The sequence below is a fragment of the Abramis brama genome, assembly GCF_963993115.1.
Source record: "Abramis brama genome assembly, chromosome: 22".
NCBI lineage: Eukaryota > Metazoa > Chordata > Actinopteri > Cypriniformes > Leuciscidae > Abramis > Abramis brama.
Window position 1 is genome coordinate 10,187,526 of NC_139984.1, and position 24,387 is coordinate 10,211,912.

The 24,387-nt window shown below is 39.9% G+C and overlaps 1 protein-coding gene across 1 annotated transcript in view; it reads right to left on the reverse strand.

The window, feature by feature from the left end:
* Positions 1-1,976: 1,976 nt before the first annotated feature.
* baz2a (bromodomain adjacent to zinc finger domain, 2A) overlaps positions 1,977-24,387 on the reverse strand; it is a 30,322-nt gene continuing 7,911 nt past the window's right edge. Inside the window, exons 5-30 of the mRNA XM_084097951.1 lie at positions 24,159-24,365; positions 23,248-23,613; positions 23,070-23,130; positions 21,983-22,091; positions 20,573-20,680; positions 20,255-20,477; positions 19,941-20,002; positions 19,624-19,689; positions 19,137-19,517; positions 17,966-18,220; positions 16,696-16,910; positions 16,520-16,594; positions 15,586-15,757; positions 14,906-14,968; positions 13,705-13,849; positions 11,850-12,469; positions 11,538-11,754; positions 10,437-10,592; positions 10,188-10,348; positions 9,974-10,036; positions 9,037-9,323; positions 8,738-8,873; positions 8,390-8,536; positions 8,038-8,258; positions 6,112-6,255; positions 1,977-3,755 (exon numbers count right to left, since the gene is read on the reverse strand). Of these exons, the coding sequence (XP_083954077.1) occupies positions 3,596-3,755; positions 6,112-6,255; positions 8,038-8,258; positions 8,390-8,536; positions 8,738-8,873; positions 9,037-9,323; positions 9,974-10,036; positions 10,188-10,348; positions 10,437-10,592; positions 11,538-11,754; positions 11,850-12,469; positions 13,705-13,849; positions 14,906-14,968; positions 15,586-15,757; positions 16,520-16,594; positions 16,696-16,910; positions 17,966-18,220; positions 19,137-19,517; positions 19,624-19,689; positions 19,941-20,002; positions 20,255-20,477; positions 20,573-20,680; positions 21,983-22,091; positions 23,070-23,130; positions 23,248-23,613; positions 24,159-24,365 (4,820 nt within the window). The 3' untranslated portion in view covers positions 1,977-3,595. The remainder of the gene's footprint in view (positions 3,756-6,111; positions 6,256-8,037; positions 8,259-8,389; positions 8,537-8,737; positions 8,874-9,036; positions 9,324-9,973; positions 10,037-10,187; positions 10,349-10,436; positions 10,593-11,537; positions 11,755-11,849; positions 12,470-13,704; positions 13,850-14,905; positions 14,969-15,585; positions 15,758-16,519; positions 16,595-16,695; positions 16,911-17,965; positions 18,221-19,136; positions 19,518-19,623; positions 19,690-19,940; positions 20,003-20,254; positions 20,478-20,572; positions 20,681-21,982; positions 22,092-23,069; positions 23,131-23,247; positions 23,614-24,158; positions 24,366-24,387) is intronic.

Below are 24,387 nucleotides of genomic sequence, written 5' to 3' on the forward strand. Positions count from 1 at the left end.
AGGGTTAGGGAAGGTAAAGTTAGAGTAGAGCAGAGGTCTTCATCCCTGATCCCGGGGGTATTCCTGTCCTTTGAAAGGATGCGGCCTCTGAATTGGGACACAGCAAAATACATTTCTACACTGGCCTCAAAATATTTGGACACTTAAAGGAACACGCCGACTTTTTGGGACTTTAGCTTATTCACCGTATCCCCTAGAGTTAGATAAGTCCATACATACCCTTTTCAACTCCGTGCGTGCCGTAACTCTGTCTGACGGCTGACGCACCCACCGCTAGCCTAGCTTAGCACAAAGACTGGAGGTAAACAGCTCCAGCTAGCATACTGCTCCCAATAAGTGACAAAATAACGCCAACATTTTCCTATTTACATGTTGTGATTTGTGTAGTCACAGCGTGTACATATAACAAGGTCACATGAGACACAGCCGTCTTCTAACCATCTTTGAATATGAATATGCATACATCCCTATGTTTTTTTGCACGTTTCCCCTCTTCTTTTCCCCACTTCTCCCGCTCTTTCTAATGACATCACCTCAGGTCTCCCTACTGGAAGCCTGACGTCAACCCCCCCCCCACCCCTCCTTAATTAAAGATTAAGAGGCACTTGAATTAAAAAAGATGATGTGCACGGATAGGCCTTAATCACTTACAATAATTACTGCAATATTCCATAAAAAACAAGATTTGTCCATTTTGATGACATTAAAACAAGGTATTTGTCTCCCTAAATTTAAGTCATTTAGTTCATGAACTTTTTTTTTTGTGTAAAATATGAATACTCATATTTGCTATTATGTGTATTTTTCAGGGTCATCACTAAAATTCACAGGACCAAGGACAATATATTTAGGTCCTATACCAAGGAGCTGGACCCATGATAATTAGAAAGTGTACAGAAAGGTGATTTTTTCCCACAAATGAAATAAAGCAAATACAGTAATACTTCGAGACAGAAAGGGGGGCGGTCCAGGCCCAGCTGGGACAGACAGCATCCTGACCTTCAGCATGTGCTGCAGACACACACACACACACACACCCCCTGGGGATCTGTGCGACACAAAGCGTGCAGATACACTCCGACCACCTGCTGCTCGAGCCTGTGATGCTGCACTACCAACACGACAACACACGGGTTTCCATGCCACAGAATCTCTGCTCAAAATAGCTAATACACAACCTTCCCATTTCAGTTGCTGAAAAACTTGCCTCCACTCCAAAATATTAATAACAGATTTTCTTACCAACCTCGGTGGCTCAATCAATAGCAATCATAACATCAACAGTCAATCGCAGTTTTCGGATACCATCAGTAATGCCATTCACAAAATACTGCATGTCACTATATATTAATGAAGATACTTATAGATGCATACAAGTGTGTGTATATATTTATTCACAGAAAAACATGTATCACGACCCTGAAGTGGGATTTTTTTACAGTTATAGTAACTGGGGGGGAGGGGGGAGGGGGGGGGGTGAAGGAGTGAAAACATGTAGACAACATTTCTGAATGGTTAGTTGATGAATTTATGTAGCTGATGTGTAGTTATCTTCTAGTCACTGATTAGCATATTCTGTCATGATAATCTCTAAATCGTGTTCCGGGGGGCGGGGTTTATGTAAATTTTAGGGTTAGTGATGTCACCCGTGAAGAAGCTTGTGTAGTCCCTACCAGCCGTTTGTTGTAGTCCTTAAAAAGCAATTTCTGTGAAAGAAAATATCTCCCTTTGTTTTAAACTTTGAGCGTTGTAACTTTGCAGATGTTGTTTATGCTCAAACAGCAACATTACACACTAACTAAAGTTAGAAACGTGAAATAATCAACCACCCCTTTAACTTCTTTATATATAAAAGCAATCTCAGACTCAAGGCAGTGCTGATGTTTAGAGTATTCATGCTTGTTGTGTGATATCTTAAACATACAAACGTCATTACCAGACACTATACAGATAATAAACACATTAAGGAGACCAGATGTTCGTCTACTAGATGTTTTATTTCTGTTACAGTACATTCTACAGGTGCACGCGTGTTACATTACCTTGAAACAACATGGTCATTTAATGTCGCCTCTTAAAAACGATATATTGGTCCTAAAAATATAGAAAGGAACAAATTTAAAGTCACAAAAACTGTACATTATTAAAAATTCACTAACACCACATTTGGTTGAATGTTCTAGTACTGTCTTCAGGTTTTCCATCTGTAAAAAAAAAAAAAATTAGGAGAAGCAAATATGTCCCTTTTTGTATGAGGAGGAACAGAGTGAACGGTGCATCTCCTGCTGCGCACGTTGAGTTCAGTGTATGAATGAACATGAATAGTGTGCTCTACTGCGCTCCTCTACTCAGTGTATCCTGCTTTGGAATAATAAGGGGGAGCAATGAAAACGCTCAGATTTCACTAATCCTTATGGGTCAGTTCAACCACTAATAATGCAAGGCATTTTCATTTTAGAAAGCATGGTTACAATATCCTTTTTGATGGAGTTGGTCCAGGTTCAAACAATCACACACACATCATTAAAACACATAAAACAGTCTAAACATCTGAGGATGGATCAAGGGTTTTTAACAAATCATCATGTTCATGAAAACCAGGAGCAAACCGGATCCAGTCATACTGAAGAGACGGCGAAGAAAATAAGCGGCGCTAAACCAACCTATACTGTCATAAGTACGTACATATCCTTTCCATATAAACCAATATCAATACGACCTAAGGTTTTTTTCCCCCCACAGACAATAGTCATACACCAAGCAAAAGCTTTGAAAATGGCTATCTAGCTAGCGGAGCTTAAAAATCAAGTTAAAACCGGCCTAAATGATTCTGCTATTGGCATTACGTCAGATTTCATCATGAACGAACACTGATTTTCTGGGTTTAGGGGGCATGACAGAAAAAAACAAATCCTTAGTAAAAGATGGCAAACCTCCAGTTCAAAAGACCAATTTTCTACAAGCAAAAGACGTGATGAGTTACACGTGATATAGCATGTTTACTGGCCGTTTCATGAGTCACCTATACATCTCTCTACGACATGTCTGTACAGATTCACTACAGTCTATTGCTATTAAATAATCCCAACTATTTTTTTTTCTGTCTTTAAGTGTATATATAGTATATAATAAAAAATATACTGAGGAAATTGCTTCTAGTCTCGAAAGCACGTTACGTTACATTTTCAATCAAGGGGACACGCGTGGTCCACGAGCAGTACGTTAAGGAGCAGAAGGCGAAACAGTGAGAACGTCCTGATAGAGGTGTGTCTGTGACACGTGACATCAAGTGTGACCCGATCAAGTCCTGCAGAAGTACTTCTACCCCCAAAGGAGTGACGGATGAAAGTGAAGAAAGATGAGAAGTTTGTACGCCGTAACACCAGTTGATAAAGAAATGTTTGAACCTTAAATCAAGGTGGGTTGGGAGGGGGGCAAAAACAGATACTTGTAAAACAAACAGAACAAATTTATACATATATCTACATGTGTATGCATACATAGGACTGGAGGGCTCTCCAGAAAGAGTTTTTAGTAGTAACGGGCCTCATCGAAGGAGCGTGGCGTTCCTCCCATGCAGCAGAGGGCAGCGTCTCTATTTGTCCTTGTTCTCGTAAAACTCTGCCCAGCGGCTCTCGAAGAAGCGGCGCATGGAGTGGCCGGCCTTGCCCACGTCCGACGTGTCCTCGTTGAAGAGTTCGCAGTTGTTGAAAACCAGCTGAGCGTCGGCAGCAAACTCCTCACAGCTGCAGTACCTGAGAGACACGGGTGTGTGAGCGGCTTACGACAGAGATCTTTTAGTCTATGCTTTTTTCAGTTGATGCCTGAACAAAACTTTGCTAAACATTATACACCCAAACATAATGTCAAATACAGAGAGTCTGACTCAACTTTAAGTTCATTTTTCTTTGACATGCATTAACATCGGTCCAATTACTGGTAAACTGGACATTTAAGAACTTATAAATGATTGAGGAACAGTTTAAATATTAGTTCACAAATTAATTTATAAATTAATTAATAATATAAATTTAATAAAAAAATGTGAATACAATAAAATATAGCTGCAAGAAGCAATTGTCGGGGTTCAAGCAGTTTAATGCCTTTAAGCACATGCGTAAAAAGATATGTTTTATTTAGCAAGCCTGTTACCATCTCAATTATAGACGGAAATGTCCATTTACAGCCAATATATGCAATTTACCATAGGAAAAATACGGATTTAAAAGTTTTTTAACAGTTATAGCCCCACCTATGGTCTGATCTTCATAAAAGTTTGCATGCTTGTTTAAAATCACGTTGCATTTTCTCACCTATTTTCGTGAAGTTTTCATTTAGGCTTTTGGGTAGACTTTTTAAATGAAACTTTTTTTAAATTACTCTGCTATAGCTATCCAAAGGACAAAGTAACTATTGACCTAGAGAGTCCTGAGAATTGTGCCGCAGTGATTTTATCGAGGTTCATCCAAAAACCTAGGACTAGTTCACCAAAGTTGTTTTTTGAAATAATCTCCCAATATTTATCGAATGATTCTATGGACGGCGTCGGTCCTAGAGGCAAAGATGCTCAGAATGAGGAGTCAAACAGGCCAGCGAATTTCGTTTCGATCAGCCTCCGTTAATCTTGTCTTATAGGTGCTCAAATTTCATTGGCCGATGGTGGAAAAGTTTTTTTGAGATATGTCAATGTACGCATAGACAATCATGGCACCTCGACACTGAATGCCAATTTTCAAGTCAATCGGACTAACGGTGAAGTAGTTATAGCCATTTTCATGGTTTTTTTACTGTTATAGCGCCACCAATTTCCTGTTATAGCGTCCTTTATCACGCGACCACAGAATGAGCTCTTACATAGGTGTGCTGAGTTTGGTGAAAATATCTCATTTATAGACATCTTAGTAAAAGTGGCTCCTCCCACTGGGAACGTTGTGGCGGCCCTTAGGGACTGTGAACTGACATTTCAACTTTTTTTATAACTATTGACATTCAAACTCCAGAGAATCTTGCTGCACTGGTTTGGTTCCGATCGGGCCAAAAACCTAGGACTAGATCGCAAAATTAGGTTTTTTAAAAAAAATCTAAAATACCCGAAAATTTCGAGGCATGCATTTTGTCCGTCTTGAGCCGATTTTGAACCTACGCCTAACGGTTTAGGAGTTATGAGCCATTTCGTACTTTTCATACGATTCGGCACGCATGTGATTTGCGGATTAACTGCTAAATTTAACCATCATAGAGTGAAAGTTTATAATTTGGACGTGTTTTGTCTTGCCAATTTACACTTTCAAACATTTTTAAACACGGAAGAGGTGAAAATCGTGACTCGCACGTTATCTGTGAGACAGATACCCGCTGACAGAGACACAGAGAGAGAGAGAGAGAGAGAGAGAGAGAGAGAGAGAGAGAGAGAGAGAGAGAGAGAGAGAGAGAGAGAGAGAGAGAGAGAGAGAGAGAGAGAGAGAGAGAGAGAGAGAGAGAGAAAGAGGCGTTTCAGACAGCGTTCGAACACTGAATTGATTCCTCTTTCGTGTTTCTCGAAAGTATTCTCTTGTTAATGTCAGAAGTGAACAGTTGATAAAGAAACCGTTTGTCAGTTTTTTCAGTCCGTGCATTCGTTCCTAAAGTGACAGCAGTCACCCAATATTCCTACTGTTGTCTGTGTCATTAATGTTAATAAAACAAAATACACCTTCAGCAAAGATAAAACTATATTTAATTTCTGCAGTGAATAAATAGTGTTATTTTACATTTAGGCTTAATTATTAATTTCTGTACCTGAACACTACTGTTAGACTTTGTAAATTTGTCAGTATTCATCTCTGTTTGTAATTTATGTAGTTGTTCTTATTTTATTACTGACTGTTCACTTGTTTTTAATAATGTGTGAACTGTATCAGTTAGGCTAGTAGTTTTTGATGAAGTATCGAATAACTTCAAGTGAGCTTTAAGTACTAAATGAAAAGCAAAGTTACACCACCCCCTTTTTTTTTTTTGCTGATCCGAAAAATTATCTGATTCGTGGCTCAAAAACAGTAAATGATCCGAAACGTGAATTTTGTGATCTGTTCCACCACTGCTGTATGTTGTGATTGGTAGATTCCCTCTTACCCTCCCTGCAGAAGTCTTTCCCTCATGGTGAGGAAGTCCATGGGGTTTTTGATGATGCGTCGGTAGCCAGGCACCTGGCGGGGGTTGACCGGCTCCAGGAAAGGCCAGGCGTCTGAGTGAGCCTCCATTTCCATCAGAATGATCCTACAGCACATCAAACAGCTCGTCATTATTCCACATCACCCGCTCATTATTACATGTAGAAAATTCATTCAGACTCAGGTCAGAGATGCACCAAGATGAATATAGACATCTACAATGTGTATTACATTGAAAGTAAATGAAAGTAACATTTTAAGTGGCACTCAAAAAGCGTTTTTTCTTTATCTATTTGCCAACTGTGTAAAACTGGACAGTTAAAAAACTTTCAATTCAAACAACAAAATAATTAATAAAAGCAACTGGTCAATGCTTTTTTTTAATTCAATTTAAATTTACAAATGAGTATTATGAGAACGTAAGATTAGATGTATTATTTCAATGTTACATTTAACAAACAATTTAATTATGAATTAAAATCATTTTACAGTGCCCATTTTATTATGCTATTTTAAAGGTTCCTAGTTTTGTTTTGAAGGTCTCCAACAATAGGTTTACATGCATTCAAGGTCAAAAATACTTAAATTTTCTCATATTATACATTGCAGCATCAGCTCATTTCTCAAGAGTCTGAAACGGTTCGATAAATGATTCAGTCTCTATAAAACCTTCCTTTCCAAGAGCCTACTCTGTTGTGATTGGTCAGATGACCCAGTCTGTTGTGATTGGTCAGATGACCCAGTCTGTTGTGATTGGTCTACTCTGATTGGTCAGATGACCCAGTCTGTTGTGATCGGTCTACTCTGTTCTGATTGGTCAGATGACCCAGTCTGTTGTGATCGGTCTACTCTGATTGGTCAGATGACCCAGTCTGTTGTGATCGGTCTACTCTGTTCTGATTGGTCAGATGACCCAGTCTGTTGTGATCGGTCTACTCTGATTGGTCAGATGACCCAGTCTGTTGTGATCGGTCTACTCTGATTGGTCAGATGACCCAGTCTGTTGTGACCGGTCTACTCCGCTCTGATTGGTCAGATGACCCAGTCTGTTGTGATCGGTCTACTCCGCTCTGATTGGTCAAATGACCCAGTCTGTTGTGATCGGTCTACTCCGCTCTGATTGGTCAGATGACCCAGTCTGTTGTGATCGGTCTACTCCGTTCTGATTGGTCAAATGACCCAGTCTGTTGTGATCGGTCTACTCCGTTCTGATTGGTCAGATGACCCAGTCTGTTGTGATCGGTCTACTCCGCTCTGATTGGTCAGATGACCCAGTCTGTTGTGATCGGTCTACTCCGCTCTGATTGGTCAGATGACCCAGTCTGTTGTGATCGGTCTACTCCGCTCTGATTGGTCAGATGACCCAGTCTGTTGTGATCGGTCTACTCCGTTCTGATTGGTCAGATGACCCAGTCTGTTGTGATCGGTCTACTCCGCTCTGATTGGTCTGATGACCCAGTCTGTTGTGATCGGTCTACTCCGCTCTGATTGGTCAGATGACCCAGTCTGTTGTGATCGGTCTACTCCGCTCTGATTGGTCAGATGACCCAGTCTGTTGTGATTGGTCTACTCTGCTCTGATTAGTCAGATGACCCAGTCTGTTGTGATTGGTCTACTCTGCTCTGATTAGTCAGATGACCCAGTCTGTTGTGACTGAGGACTTGTTTCAAGAAGTTCAGAATCGATTCTTTCTTTTGAGAGACAATAACTCCATTTATCATGCACTTTGAAACTTTGCAGACCTTTTACATTTACAAACAAATACATCATACACTACATGAAAGGTAACATATGAAAAAGCATATTAGGGGCACTTTAAATTTAAACTTATTTGTCATGTTTTTAAAGTGTCCCTCCTGGTTGACTGAAGAACTGTGGAAAGACTCACTCGCAGTAGGTGAGGTCAGGCTGGTTTCGTGTGGTCATCCTCCTGCGCTTTGAAGGGGAAATGCTCGTCCCACTTGAGGAAGCAGGAGTATCTTTTTGCCGTGTGGTCATGCCTCGTTTGTACCCATCATCCTCATCTGAACTATCTTCTCCAAGACGCCGTTTCCGTGGCTTTGACCTCTTACGCGATAAACGCTGTGATCTCGGAGAGTCTCCGTTTTCCTGCAAAATTTAGTTTCATAAACATAGCTAAAGACAAAAATATACGAAACAAAACTCATGCACATTTTTCAAGATGATAACGTGAATCGGATGAAAAAAAAAAGCAGCTGGATATTTCAAATTTTACATACCTTGGCAACACAGGTGGGACAAAACCAATCGCCTTCTGGCACCTGCATGACCTTTGGCCTCAGGCAGAACATGTGACACCCACGATCACAGCCGTCACACAAGAGAAGGTACTCGTCGTCATCACCCTTACGGCACACCTGACACGTCTGTGGACACATAGAAACATCAGTTTGACTATTCTCAAAATAGTTAGACTTTATTCTCAATAGTAGGAGTGACAGTTACACAGCACTACTGAAATACACCCGCATTTGGCGGGTGTTAATGTCAAGCCCTGTATGTATATATAAAAAAAAATCATAATAATCATAGAGGCTCTGAAGCTGAGCTTATGTGTGTGCTCTCACCACTTTGATGATGGATCTCTCCCATGCGATGGCTTTCTCCAGCTGTAGTAGACAGAGCGAGAGTTGAGACGCACTGCGGCAGCGGTCCAGGCCCTGCCGCCACGTCCTCATCCTGGGTGTGATCTCACTTTCCAAGCTATAAAGACAAACAAACACATGTTTGATATGCTCCAGAGTACTGTATAACTTGAAATAATGATTTATTTTGATGAAGGCTGAAAAATATGATTACATAGGATAATAAAGAAGTGATATTTGATGGTAAAAAAAATAAATAACGACCCTCAACTCTGACCCACCTGACAGCATCTAACGGGACCTCCTCCCCGCCGGGCGGAGGCGTGAGAGGAGCCAAGCGGACCACCTCTGCCAGATTCCACAGCGGCTCCTTTAAATAACGTCGTTCAATGTTACGCTCAAGATTAGTCAGTCGGAGAACGGCCAGGTCCAGGGGGTTGCTGGGAACCCGCAGGAGGTCAGACCATTCCTTTTTAGTCTTGACCATCCAGTCGTCCTTGGGGTCAACCTCGTGCTCGTAATACTGCAGGTCCTCCCGCGTGGAGTCCGCCTCGGGAGGGGTATAGATCTGAAACAAGGACAAATGTGCCGTCTGGTAAACTTTCATTTTAAATTTGTTTGCATAGCTTTTCTTAATGCCATGACAGCTTTGAAGGCTTTTTTGATATCGAAATCCAAGTAAAAACATAATAATAGATAAATCAACTAGAATCCCACATAAGATGAATCATTCATTTTTCTTTTTTTCAGAAAAAAAAATTACAAATATATTTTCAATTCTAAAACATAATTCTGAAAATAATTTTTTTTAATATATATATATATATATATATATATATATATATATATATATATATATATATATATATATATATATATATACACACACACATACATACATGTATAAATCATTTATTAAATGTATTTATTTTGATGTATTTATTACATTTATTGTTCATTTATTTTTATATCTATTAAATTTGTTTTTAATTATTAAATGCATTACGTTTCGTTAATTTCATAATAAAAATGAAACAATAGGTATAACATTTATTAAATTGATTTTTTTATTATTTCATAAGGAACAACCCTGACAATTTACATTTAATGAGTATGACACAACCTTTCGAATAGAGTGTAGTTTACAGAGTAGTTTTCCTCTACTTAGGATTAACAGACTCTGAGCACTTGAGTGTGTGGGCTGCTGGTTTACACTACCTGAAATTGAGAACTTGACTCCTGACAAGCCTCCGTTTCACTCTCCGTGTTGGGAACAGGCACCTGGAAATAGAGATTGTAGACAGTGATAAAGCAAGCGTGCTTGTGCTGTAAACACAGTATAAACAAACAGCGCCACCCAGTGGTCACTACTGGAGCAAGACCTTACAGTGCTGTGATTCTTTCAGTAAAGGAAGAAATGTGTTTCCTTTACCTTGAGCTGAAGGTCTGCACCGACTACCCTCTGCTCCAGGTCCTCCACCCACTGGAGAGCACTGATGTCTAACCGCAGGGCTCTCTCCTGCTCACTCCATGCCTGTTTAGACTCTTCCAGCAGGGCATCGCCATCCTCCACTGACATCTGAAAAATGGGATCTGGGAAGGAACAATGCAAAAGAATACACTAAACATGCTGCCATCAACCAAAGCCTGCAATCACACTCCGCATGCTCCTGCTCCTCACCGGTCACGGGACGTCTGCAGACCTCAGCCAGGTACTCCATGTGTTTAGTGAGGTGTTTGTGGAGAACCTTCTCTCGAATGCCTCGTGGGTGGAGGGCGCTCAGTATGGCTGTCAGCTCCTCCGGTTCTTTGATCCACCACCAGCCCTTCACCATCTCTGTAGGAGAGAGAAAGACATTTAAGGGCCGTTTACACGACACAGTTTCCAAATAAAAACGGAAAACTAATGCGTTTTGGTCGTTTATTTACATGACAATGAAATTTTGGGGGCCTGAAAAGGCAAACTTTTGACAACGGGTTTCAAAGTGCAAGTTATAATTTTAAATTTTTATGATTAAATTAATTATTAGCTTTTCATCAACTCCTCTAAAAACCTCTGGGCTAGATAAAGTTGACTTGGTGACATATTCAAATATTATGAACATCCATTCAATGGCAATTCCTATATTCGCTATTTCAGAGAAAATTGGATGGTTAAGTTGGCAAGGCTTAGAAAAGCGCTTATGTAAGGGGCTTTCACACCAGGCAGTTCTAGGAACTAACCACCAGGGTGGTTCCCCGAGAACTAATGGTTCCCCTAGGAACATTTTCCTGGTTGGATTCGCAACGCCAGTTGGAACTCTGAAGTGAAGTCAGCCGGGCTTGTTGTGACTTTTGACGGCGCTGAGAACGCCAGAGCCTTAAAACAGTGCTCGTATTCTCCATGTTCATTACTGTACGATCCGTCTAACAGTCCTGTCTAATACATTATTAGATAGAACTGTTATACAAAGAAAGTAGACAGTAATGAAAAGTTATTAAAGATGCCCATCTATCACTGTTTTCCATGTTCGTAGAGTTAGTTTCTGGAGTAAATATATAGGTTATAATCCGCGTCACTAACTTCACTGGTAGTTCCTATAGTGCTGGTTTAGACAGACTCTGAAGTAGGAGCTAAATTAGTTCCTCCAAAAGGAGTTCCTAGAACTAAAATCGTTCCCAGTTCCAGCGGTGCGAACACGCCAAAAGTTCTAAGAACTATGAAAAGGTGCGAAAGCCCCTATAATCTACAAAAGCAGGATGGGCAAAACCGTCTTTCATCCGTTAACATCACGACACTCACCTAACGGAATAGGCTTCACCGTCAGTTGAGTGAAGTACTTCAGTTCAACCTCCTGGAAGATATTGGAGGGAGGTCTGCCGCGCCTCTTGGCCGTGCTGGATCGGGAGTGCACTCGGGACGGCCCGCTGCCTCTCCTGCGCCTCCTGCCGGCCCGGGGAGCTGGAGCTGGAGTGGAGCACACCTGAGGAGCCGGAAGAGGAGCAGCTTCCATCTGCACCTGAGGATGAGGAACACAGGGAGAAGCCATCAGGAGGAGAAGCCTCCAGCATTAGGATATTCATTCACTTTTTCTGATATCATTGAAGTATGAACCTGTGTCGTGGTCGGCTGCAGGGGAGGTGCAGCGAGCGGGTCACAGCCGAGGGGTGCCGGAGTGTCTTTCGCTGGGGATGAAGTGGGTGCAGGGATGTTCTCGCACGGCTGCGCGAGAGACGCCTCTTCGCACGGCTCCTTAGGCAACAGGTTGAACCACTGGCCTTGTTTTTCTGCCTGCTCCCTCATACTGTCCTCCGGTTGGCCGTTATCCTCCTCCTGACCGGCTCCAGACGCTGCGATCGGCGTGCTGCCGTCCACCTCGGTGTCCCGCGGCTCGAGAGAGGGCTGAGCGAGATCCTGCACGGGGGAGTTGAGGGCCGAATCTTCACCTGCTGACCTGCTGCTGCAGCGCCGTCGCCGCCGGCTCTTGGCGGCTCGAAGGTGGAGCTCCACTTCCGGCTTGATCTTGCGGGGGCGTCCCCGTCCTCTCGGGCTGCTCATCAGAGAGGCCTCGCCGGGGAGAGGATCCACCTCTGTGGGGGAACGCTGGGACGCTCGAGGAGAACAGGTGCCGAAACCCGGAGAGAGGGGAGGCTCAGCTTTAACCTCTGCTTTCACTGGGGTTATGACCTTCACATAAGTCACAGGCTCATCACTGACCGTCACTTCATCTGAAGCTGAACACAGGGAAGTAATAACTGGACATTAATGTGGGCAACAAGTAGGGCTGCACAAGAAATTAATACTTAATTTGTTGTATATATAAAAAAAAAAGTTAACTTTATTCTCTATACTGTTACTGTATGCCAACAGTTTTATTTATTTTAAAAGTTTATTATTATTATTACTAATTAACCAAAATGTGAAATTAATAATAACAAATAAACATTCAAAGAATTACTAATTTAACAAAATGTGAAATTATTATTAATAATATTAATATTAATAACAACAAATGAACATTCAGAAAATTACTAATTTACCAGAATGTAAAATTATTATTATTATTATTACATTATTATTAAAAACCAAACTGACAACCATTCCGGCAATAACTTTTATTATTTATTATTATATTTTTATTATTATAAATTATTAAATATGTGTATTTTAATTCTAGTTATGTTAAAGATTTTTTTTTATATATTTTTCAGTGAAAAATTACAATAGTATTATTATATTTTTATTATTATAAATTATTATTAAATATGTGTATTTTAATTCTATTTATGTTAAAGATTTTTTTTAATATATTTTTCAGTGAAAAATTACAATAGTAATATTTATTTAACTTTTTTTTTATTTTTTATTTACTATATGACAACTACTAATAAAAAAAGAATGCATTAATACAAATAATAATAATAATAATTATTATTATTATTATTATTAATTATAAGCCATATTGATAATCACAAAATTTGGTCCAAATTGTGCAGCCCTACAAGCACAGAAAACCTGGTTTTATTCTTTTTTTAAATCCCATTTTAAATCTGAGTCACAATTTTATTTATATATATATATATATATATATATAAAAAATGATTTGGTTTTTGAGTTTTTTTAATATATATATATATAATATATATATATATATATATATATATATATATATATATATATATATATAAAATAAAAAAAAACCTCAAAAACCAAATCATATGGCCATAGTAACAAGAAAACCAATAAGAAATGAAACGTGCCGTGTTTTAGATGGCATGGCACTTCATGTCTGTAATGTTTTGTTCTGCATTTTTTGTGACTCCACCGCAGACTATTACCTGAATGTACAGTATGGCATTACATCAAGTATAGACTCTTAGGGGACCGTAAGTGTGGTGTTTGGGACAAGGCCTACATCTCTAGGTGTGCAAGATACCAGACTAACTGCATGCTGGGAGTTTCCACTCACCCAAGATATCCTCGGCTCCCTCCACGAGGACACATCCCATATACGGCAGCAGCAAGTACCTGCGCCGGTACCGGTCCTGCCCGAGAGACACGGCTCGCATGGAATGCGACGACTGTAGCAGCTTCTTGCGGAAAAACACTTGCCGCTGAACACAGAAGAAAATATTTTGACCAAAATTTAAAAAAATACATATTTATTTTGACCGACTCAAAAATAAGAGTTAGATTTTGACAGACTCAGAAGTTCTTATGAAAACTGCCTTATGTGCAACTGAGTTGTATACAAAGATTTCAGTTTTTATTTGAGTGTAATTATTATATCTAAAAATCAATAGCAGTTGAATATAATGGGTTGGGCTCTGTTGTTAATTTTAACCTTTAATAATACAGCAATGTACCAAATGAGAGGTTTCCCTGTATAGTTTACAGGATTAGTTGGGAAGAGACTAATTCTTCATTTTTCCCTGAAGAAAATCAGACTATCGGCTCAGCACTGATATCGGCAGATATCATTCTGAATTATAGACTAACGGTACCGGCTGATAACTTTAGTATCGGTGCATATAGTGAAAATTTTTAATTCATGACCAACATTTGAAACTCCTGGAATCACCAGGTCTAAAACTGTATATACTGTATAAGCCTTTTTGGAGTAACTGTAATTCTATTAATATTAATAGATCATTATGTGAATATAACAACTTCCTTCAGTTGGTCTAACTTTACAATAATATACATGCTCTAAGTTTAATTTTAAAACAATTACAGGACAATTGTATACAATAAAGAGTGTGTACATTGATGATGTGCAGAATACAATGACTTTTAAAACAACTCAAAAATGTCATGGTAACACTTTACAATAAGGTTCATTAGTTAACTACATTAGTTAACATTAACTAATAATGAACTGCACTTATACAGCATTTGTTCATCTTTGTTAATGTTAATTTCAACATTTACTAATACTTTATTAAAATCTTGTTAACATTAGTTAATGCACTGTGCACAACTAACATGAACAAACAATGAACAGCTTTATTTTCATTAACTAACATTAACAAAGATTAACAAAAACAGTAGTAAATGTATTGCTCATTGTTAGTTCATGTTAGTTAATACATTTACTAATGTTTAATAAAGGAACCTTATTGTAAAGTGTTACCAATGTCATTTTCAGAAGCTGAGATTAGATATTTTACCTTGGTCAGTTTATCAATCTGACGCTCCAGCTCTGCAACACTGCAGGTATTAGGGCTCTCAATCTGTGAGAAAAAAAAAAAAGTCAATTTTACAAAACAGTTAAACCATGGAATCGCTTTTACCTAAAATAGTTTTTTATTTATGTTTAATATTTCACATTTCTCTGGTGCTGTTCATGGTAAACAAATCAAATTTGCAATGAGGCAAAACCCATGACATCATGGATGAACATGAATGAAAGCACAGCTCAGAAAGTGGCTCATTTCTGCTACTCCAATCACATCTGAGGTCGAAGGATCTTCTAGGAAGTACTGTAGTGCTGAATAGGTTTAGAGGGCCATTAGAAAAATCACTGTGATCTTGAGCAAGTCAAGATACAGTTTTTTTCTCTTAACTAACACTAATCAGGAAATGCATCTACTAAACATTTCCTTAGTGACTCTAAGGACATGTTTAGTAGATGCATTTCCTGATTAATTACAACATTTCACATCTTCAGAGTAGCTGTTGTCAGTACACCGTGTTTTATATAAATCAACCAAATTTAGCTAGTCAGCCAAGGTATACATATTTTGACTGACATCTGACATGTAGTGCACTAAATAAATGATTTAAACCATCATTAAATCACAGACAATGTTGCGATTGTCCTCCATAAGCACAGCTCTGGTTTCTGTACCTCAGTGTTTTTGGGTTCCTCTTTGGCTTTGCGGCGACTCCCTCTCTCCAACACACAGCTCTCGTCGATGCTCTCCTCCTCGGCCAAACCAACACGAGAACTGCGCCGACGCTCCTCAAAGCACAGCTCCTCCTCTGGGCGGCCCGTCTTCCGCATCAGCGCAGCCTTCAGTCTGCTCAGACACACACACACACACACACACACACACACACACACACACACACACACACACACATTTAGGAAAGATGAAGCCAACCACAGAAGAGTCTTGTGGCTAGTTTCCACAGAGTGATAAAGTACGATTCAGGACGGTAAACAGAGATAGACATCACTTTATAGGCACCTCGTGTTGTAATTCCCCTTATAGTACACGCAAGTGACGATTCTCTGTCAGCCAATCAACGTTCTGCAGCGAGTCTAGCTCCACTCTTTAGGTACCGGACTACTCTGCTAGGTACCCCAACGGAAGGGTCCCAAAAAAGTGGTACAGTACAGTTTGATATTTTAGTACCATTCATAACTTCTGACAAACGAAACGGAAATAATTGCGTATTGTACTGTACCACTCGATGGAAAAGAGCCATTAGACTGCTCTCACACTTGGTCCAACAAGTACTAACACCAGATGTTTATTTGTGTCGCTACATAGCAATTCAGAAAGAGAGGAAACTAGCATCGCCATCTTCAGCATCGGGCATTTTGGGAAGGTCGTTAGCAAAGGGCACATGCAATGGTCACTTTGAGGAAGACATTTTTAGGCGTGTTCACACTTGTAGTTCAGTTCTCTTGGTCCGGACCAAAAAAAGAAAATGATACATTAAGTCCTGGTTCGCTTAGCTTTCACAATGTCATTTTTAAGACTGAAGAACCAGATTTCAGAAAACTGCTTTCACAGCAACCAAATATGCACAAAAAGCTTTGACAAGGATCTTACTTGCGGAGTTTGCCTTCTATAATCCACTTGTTTTTCCTGTAGGTTGCCATATTCTCTAGCGTGTTATCAATCTCCCTGCAGAACAGAACAGTTGGAAAATGAAAATGTTTAAATATATAGATCAAGAAAAAACACTTCCAAATTATGATGATGATGAGATTTGAATTCCTGCTGACCTGGTGACTATGTTGCTGCCATTGAGTTCCTCCACCAGGAAGGCCAGTATGGAGGCTTTGACATCAGTTTTGAGGGTCTGGAAGCTCTTCGTACGGAGACTGTTACACACCTCCAACTCAAAGCCATGGGCTTCCAGAAAGATCCGCAGCACTTCAGACACAGTGTTGTGGCTCAGCTCCAGATCCACCAGCTTCTCTCCCAGGATCTTCACAGACTGAGACATGAAAGAGAAACAAACCAACCTTCATTAAATCACTGATCACTCAAACGCCTTAAATGTAGAGCCAAACCCACATGACATTGCACATGTGATTATATATACACATGACCAGTCAAATGTTTGGGGTCGGTAAGATTTTTAATGTTTTTAAAATAAGTCTCTTCCGCTCACCAAGCCTGCATTTATTTGATAAATACATATTAAAGTGTAATTTATTCCTGTGATCAAAGCTGAATTTCCAGCATCATTACTCCAGTCTTCAGTGTCACATGATCCTTCAGAAATCATTCTAATATGATGATTTGATGCTTAAGAAACATTTCTCATTATCATCAATGTTGAAAACAGTTATTTACACATTTAGTTACCGATTCTTTGCTAAATAGAAAGTTGAAAAGAACAGCATTTATCTGAAATAGAAAGCTTTTGTAACATTAAACACTATCGTTCAAAAGTTTGGGGTCAGTAACAATTATTATTTTATTTTTTGGGGGAAAGAAATAAAATAAATCAATACTTTTATTCATTAAGGATGAATTAAATTGATCAAAAGTTACAGTAAAGACATGTTACAAAATATTCTATTTCAAATAAATGCTGTTCTTTTGAACCTTCTATTCATCAAAGAATCCTGAAAAAAAATTGCAAAACTGTTTTCAACATTGATAATAATAATGAATGTTTTTTGAGCATCAAATCCGCATATCAGAATGATTTCTGAAGGATCATGTGACATGGAGGTAATGATGCTGAAAATTCAGCTTTGATCACAGGAATAAATTACATTTTACAATTATATTACTATAAATTGTAATTAAATAAATGCACCGACCCCAAACTTTTGACTGGTAGTGTGTACAAAAATACAGAAGATAAATGTTGTGGATGCGGTTTTATGTTGCTTTTAAGCCTGTTTTCCATTAACTAAAATAATGAAACATTTTAAGTTACCCAATTTACGCTTCTGATGAAAAGGATGCGTTATCAAAACATTTACAACTTGAAAGATAAATTTAATATACTGATATCACACTCAAAAGAAGACAAACCTGGTAATACGAGGGCAGGCCAGGATCGTGCAGAGCAGCGTCCACCAGTTTAATGAGCAGATCCAGCAGCTCGCCCTGGCTCTTTCCCATGCCGAGGAGCCCTTCCTGCAGGGTGCTCAGGCTGGGAACATCGTTAGGCACCTGGAGGCCCAGAACCTTTCCGTAACCATGCAGGAACTCGACCACCCTTAAACAATTGGAGAAGGCCACACCGGAAAGCACCAGTCCTGGTATCCGTGACAGCGCTGGGAGGAGCTACAGATGAAGACACTCACACTTTAATTATCCAACATTCAGAGATGTACTCAACAATAAAGTGGGCTACTAGGGCTGTTAAAATGGCTGAAAAGCTAAATTAGAATTTCTTTCTTAAATATTTGCAAAATTCGAAATATATTCGAATTCTAAAGGCAATTAGAGGAAAAAAGTACTGTATTGTCTCCTTTGCCTACAAGAGGGCGCAAGCGAGCGCAATAAGCAAATATAAACCATTGCATCTTTTATTGAAATTAAATGATATTCACTTTTTAAAGTGCATTAACTTTTGAAACAATTGTTCTTTAATAAAATATAATTTCCTTAATGTGCATGCAAGGAAAAATAGGTTACGATAGTGCATAAAACTGTGTAAGTGGATCAGTAACCTGAGAAAACACACTTCAACAGACAGACTAATAATGTACTACATGACCACAAAATAAACTGCCATTCAGAAACAATCCACTTCTACTCACTACACATCTACATATTGTTCGTCAAAAACACCAGACGCTCAACTTGATCTGCAGCGAGTGCTTAGCGCTTTTGGTTGACAATGTTTTCAGCCGATGAAAACCCGCTCAGCTCTGACTGATGTGCCAGGTATGGTCAAGTATGTCGTTGCATGATTTTTGCCACCAACTAAGAGTGTTTTCATCAGCAGGACACTTTTCAAATTAACAACGCAGCCGCACTGTATACTGTATATCCACTGTATACTGGATAAGCTAACAAAAACAAACCGGGTCATTTACGTCGTCATCATCATGTCTAGCGTGATACACCAAAAATTTAAATGCGCAGTTTTTGCATTCGAATGTGCAGATTTTGTTTTTAATACAACAAAGTTTCCAGGTATGAGATTAACACATAAACCCATGTATGTGTGAATCCCTCAGCATGTCAAGCTCACCGTATGATCAGGGAGACACATGTCCTCCGCAGGCTTCTTCATCTCCTCTAAGATCATCTGCTGCCTCTTCCTCTCCTCCATTCGTCTCTGAGCCTGTGCCCTCCTCTCCGCCTGCCTCTTCGCTGCCAGAGCAGCCTGCGCTTCTGCTTCGGCTTGGGCCTGGGCCTTGGCGAGAGCCTTGGCTTTGACGCGGGCCCTGGCCACTCTCTTGATGGGGCTGGCCTTCTCCAGATCCAACGGCTCTGGCTCTGCCACTGCCGCTGGTACCGCCACCTTCCTCCTGCGCCCGGGCTTCTTGGGCCCCTCTGAGGCCGACAGAGGGCTTTCCAATGACGGAGACTGGCCTTCATCATCCTGTTCTTGCTCTTTGGCTTTCTCCAACTGCTCAAACACATCAGAAAACACAATCAGAGCTCTGAACACCAGGGTTTCAAGCTACTAAAATTATTTTGTGGTCAAATGTTTGACTAGAGTTCGTTTCACTTACTTTTGCTTTCCGTTTCTCCTGCCGGATCTTTTTATTCTTTGCATCCTCCTTTCTTTTCATTCTTGCCTGCATGAGACAAATCAGATGCTCAGTTTCAACAGATGAAAAAAGTTATATTCTGCAAAGTGAACTTGTTACAGTAAATAACAGGGCTGGGACAATATATCGATGCATTGTGAATCGAGAAATGATTCTGGACCAATTCCAATTTTTTCCGAATACATCACGATTCTCTCTCTCTCTCAGAATCGATTCCACGAATCAAGATGCATCGATATATTGTCCCAGCCCTAGTAAATAATGTGAATTCAGCTCACCTTTCTCTTCATTTTCTTCTTGATCTTGACCAGTTTTACTTTTTCATCCTCAGTGAGATCCACTGTAAAACAATCATCATCAACTGCTCATTATAGTTGACAAACAGGCTGCAACTACAAAACGACTCAAATAAAAGGTAAAAAGTTAAGTGCTTCTGTAACAAGTTTATGTTATATTAATCTGACAATCCACCTAAAGCAAGCTGAGGTTAGGCGTCTTGCTGCAGAGCACAGCGTTGATCATTTGTACCTTGCACCCACACATTCATTCCTACATGCTTACAGGTTTTCCAGTTGAGAATACTCAGATTTACCCTTTTCCTCCAGTCTCTTCATGAGCCTGGCATCCACTTTGCTGAGCAGATCCTCCATCTTGGCCTTGGGAGGTCGGCCTGGTCGTCTACCTTGAGCTCCTTTGACTCGGCGTCCACGAGGACGAGGCTCTTTGTCTGGATTTGGAGGACGACCACGTCTCCCTGTTATAGCCATGATCATGGAGGGCACTTCCTCATTGGCAAGGGGGAACCATTTCATACCCTGTAAAAGATTAAAGAGAAACGGCATGTCATGCAACAGTGTAACTGTCTTGGATTGCATGTAGCTCTCCAGTCTGTAGACATCTTAACACACACCTCAGGTGTTTCCCGCTCCTCGTAGAAATCCCCCACTGGCATGCGTGGACTGAAGCTGAAGTGCTCTCTTGAAACGCCCTCGAGACCATCCTGATGCCTCTTCAGAAACTGGAGAATGTAGGAGAGACAAAAGCAACTGGATGAAGACAAGCCTTTCTACCACTCATCAAAGCTACAGTGGTATTGCAGAAAGGGCTGCACGGTTATTTGAAACAAAAACCGAAATCGCGATATGGCTTAGTGTGATTATCAAATCACATAGGCTGCAATTTACTTCAAGAAGTACAGTGAGGAAAATAAGTATTTGAACACCCTGCTATTTTGCAAGTTCTCCCACTTGGAAATCATGGAGGGGTCTGAAATTGTCTTAAGTTTGCCAATGACCATTTGGATGATCCAGAGGAGTCATGGGAGAAAGTCATGTGGTCAGATGAGACCAAAATAGAACTTTTTGGTCATAATTCCACTAAACGTGTTTGGAGGAAGAAGAATGATGAGTACCATCCCAAGAACACCATCCCTACTGTGAAGCATGGGGGTGGTAGCATCATGCTTTGGGGGTGTTTTTCTGCACATGGGACAGGGCGACTGCACTGTATTAAGGAGAGGATGACCGGGGCCATGTATTGCGAGATTTTGGGGAACAACCTCCTTCCCTCAGTTAGAGCATTGAAGATGGGTCGAGGCTGGGTCTTCCAACATGACAATGACCCGAAGCACACAGCCAGGATAACCAAGGAGTGGCTCTGTAAGAAGCATATCAAGGTTCTGGCGTGGCCTAACCAGTCTCCAGACCTAAACCCAATAGAGAATCTTTGGAGGGAGCTCAAACTCCGTGTTTCTCAGCGACAGCCCAGAAACCTGACTGATCTAGAGAAGATCTGTGTGGAGGAGTGGGCCAAAATCCCTCCTGCAGTGTGTGCAAACCTGGTGAAAAACTACAGGAAACGTTTGACCTCTGTAATTGCAAACAAAGGCTACTGTACCAAATATTGTGATTGATTTCTGGATTTTTTTTTTAGATTATGTCTCTCACAGTGGACATGCACCTACGATGACGATTTCAGACCCCTCCATGATTTCTAAGTGGGAGAACTTGCAAAATAGCAGGGTGTTCAAATACTTATTTTCCTCACTGTATATACACTGTGTGTTTCAGATGAAGTGGCACTGTGTTCATTTACACGTGCAGCTCATGATCTGGTGTTTTCAGAATCAGTTCCCAGTAAATGCTGCTCGACAAACAGTGAAATATTATTATAATATATTTTACAGCCCTTCAAACAACACAGCAAACCTGAATTTTTTTAATGTGCATTTAAACTGCAAATCTACATTTTTATCAGAAAATTACATTTTCCCAAAATCGTGAACCTAATTGTGGGTAATCGCTAGTATAACAGAACTCACCTTGATGACCTCAGGGAACTGCTTCATCCTCCGGCCACAGGGGCTGTAATACCACGTCTCCCCTTTGAGCCGGTCCTCAAGCCTCCTGACTCGAATCTCTCGCTTCCATCTAGCAAATGTGAAACACAGCACATAAAACAGGATTGCCATACCCAGACCAATGCATTTCCAGCTGTTTGAAATTGCTGGATAAGCATTTTTTACAACTATTTTGAGAGGATTGCTGGAGCTGATTTCTATTTGTATGTTAGCTACCATATATCCTTGGTTTTTAAACAAATGTTACCAGCAAGATAAAAAACAAAATTGTAATCCGTTATCAGGGCTTGACAGTGCAAGCATTTCACTAGCATCTTCAACTAAAAACAGATGTTTGCAAAGTGTAAAATGTTTTTTTAGGAGCACATGTGAGAATAAAAAAGTAGATCTTAATATTGCAGGTCTTAAATAACTTTGGGGACGGAAAACAGGAGTCTCGATACAGCTTAATGTGATTATTAAACTTTAAATAATTGTGAGCACTACACGCTTCAAAGTAAAAACTTGGCACTGTTGTGTATTCTAGTCTTCAGTTCACAATCAATGAAAATCTCATAATAACGCCCGGCGATTGCTTATGATCTAATGCTGAATTATAATGTTTACTTTATAGTGTTAATATTGTAATATGTTGTAGATGATTGCAAGAGCTCATACTTTATTTCCGTCATCTGTTTGAATGAGCAGATACAAGTGGAAAAGACACTTCAAAATTAGATTTCAAGTGCATTATATTAAAAAAAAGGCTGGATATTATTGGTATTTTGGTTACACACATTGTATCTGGCATTTAATGAATTCAGTATGAAGCAGAAATTTAAGCTAGCTAAAAACCTAGTGTATATTTTTTTATTCAAATAAATTAAATAATTTTCCTGTTTCCTCATATCCATTTAAGAAAAACAAATTATTTGATCATTTTTGATTGCACTCCTTAAGTTCCTTATGCACTCCACACAATTTTTTTAAATTTGGAGCACATGGGCTCCTTGGGAAATAACAAGTGCCAAGCCTTGGTTGATGCTACTTTGGACATAGGACTGCTCACCCATGCTGCAAAGGAAACTGGACTTGCTCTTCAGTTGCAACCCTACGTCTTGGAGTGTCGCCTGTGACACACAAACAACAATTAAATATATTTTAACCTTAAGCGCCAGAAGTATGAGTACAAAATAGATTGACCACCACTTAAAAAGAACACATTTCAACCCCTAATATGTAGATACCTGCTGTGGAGCTGTTATCATCATCTTCAGCTTTTCCTTCTGCCAGCTCAGCTTTGGCTGGTTTAGAAGGCTTTGCCTCATTCACGCCATCTTTCATCTTACGCTTCCAGATCCTCTTGGGCTGGACTATTGGGCTCCCATTATTGGTCAGGCTTGAGTCAAGGACAAAGGTCAGTGGATTATTTGGAAGGTAAAGCGGAGCATTTGAGGTATCAGTTGGGATGCTCTCCGGTTCCTTTGACTCTTTAGAGATTTTCCTCTTCTTCACTGCAGTCGATGTATTCTCCTCTGTTTTCTTTCTCCTTCTAGCCTTTGGGCCATCAGGTGTTAACTTCTGCTTCTTGATCTTGGCATCAGGAGAGCCAACTGAAAATAATTGAGTAAGACATAATTGAGTAAGACAGTATTTAGCATCTAACACAATTTTATCCATCTGACTCATTAAAGGGATTGTTCAAATTATGTCATGAACATTAAGTCATCATTTAGCATCAAGCTTTTTAAAAAAGATTAACTGCGGCGCTAATAATAAAGTGTCACGAACGTGCACAGAAGATCAACGGCCTGGATTTCATTAAATACATGAAATTTTTGTTTGTTTTTCAACAAACCCAATCATATACACCCAGAATACTTGGAATATATATGATACGCATTGCCTGGGATCCTTCTATGATACTTTTGCGTCTTTTTTAAAGCTTAATGCTGGTCGCTATTCACTGCCATTATATGGACGAGCGCAAGCACAACATTTTTTAAAAATTTTCCTTTTGTGGTCTGAGAAAGAAAGAACGGCATACTGCATTAGAACAACACCAGGGTGAGTAAATGAGGACTTCATTATATTAGGGTGAACGGTCCCTTTAAAGAAAATTAACTATGCCAGCATGATAGTAAAGATGAACAATTACTTTCAGCAATAGCAACTGGCATCTTTGGGGTTCTAGGCTTCCGTGGCTTTTTTGTTGGCATGGCGATAAGTGCTTCAGATATATGTGTGGACGTCCCTTCAACAGAACCGCTCACAACCACTTGCAAAGCTTTAGATGTCAAAGAGAGCGCAGATCTTCGGTCACCTCCAGAGAGGTCTGAAGTTTCAGGTCCAAGAATCTGATCACCTATGGGGAATAAAATGTGTAG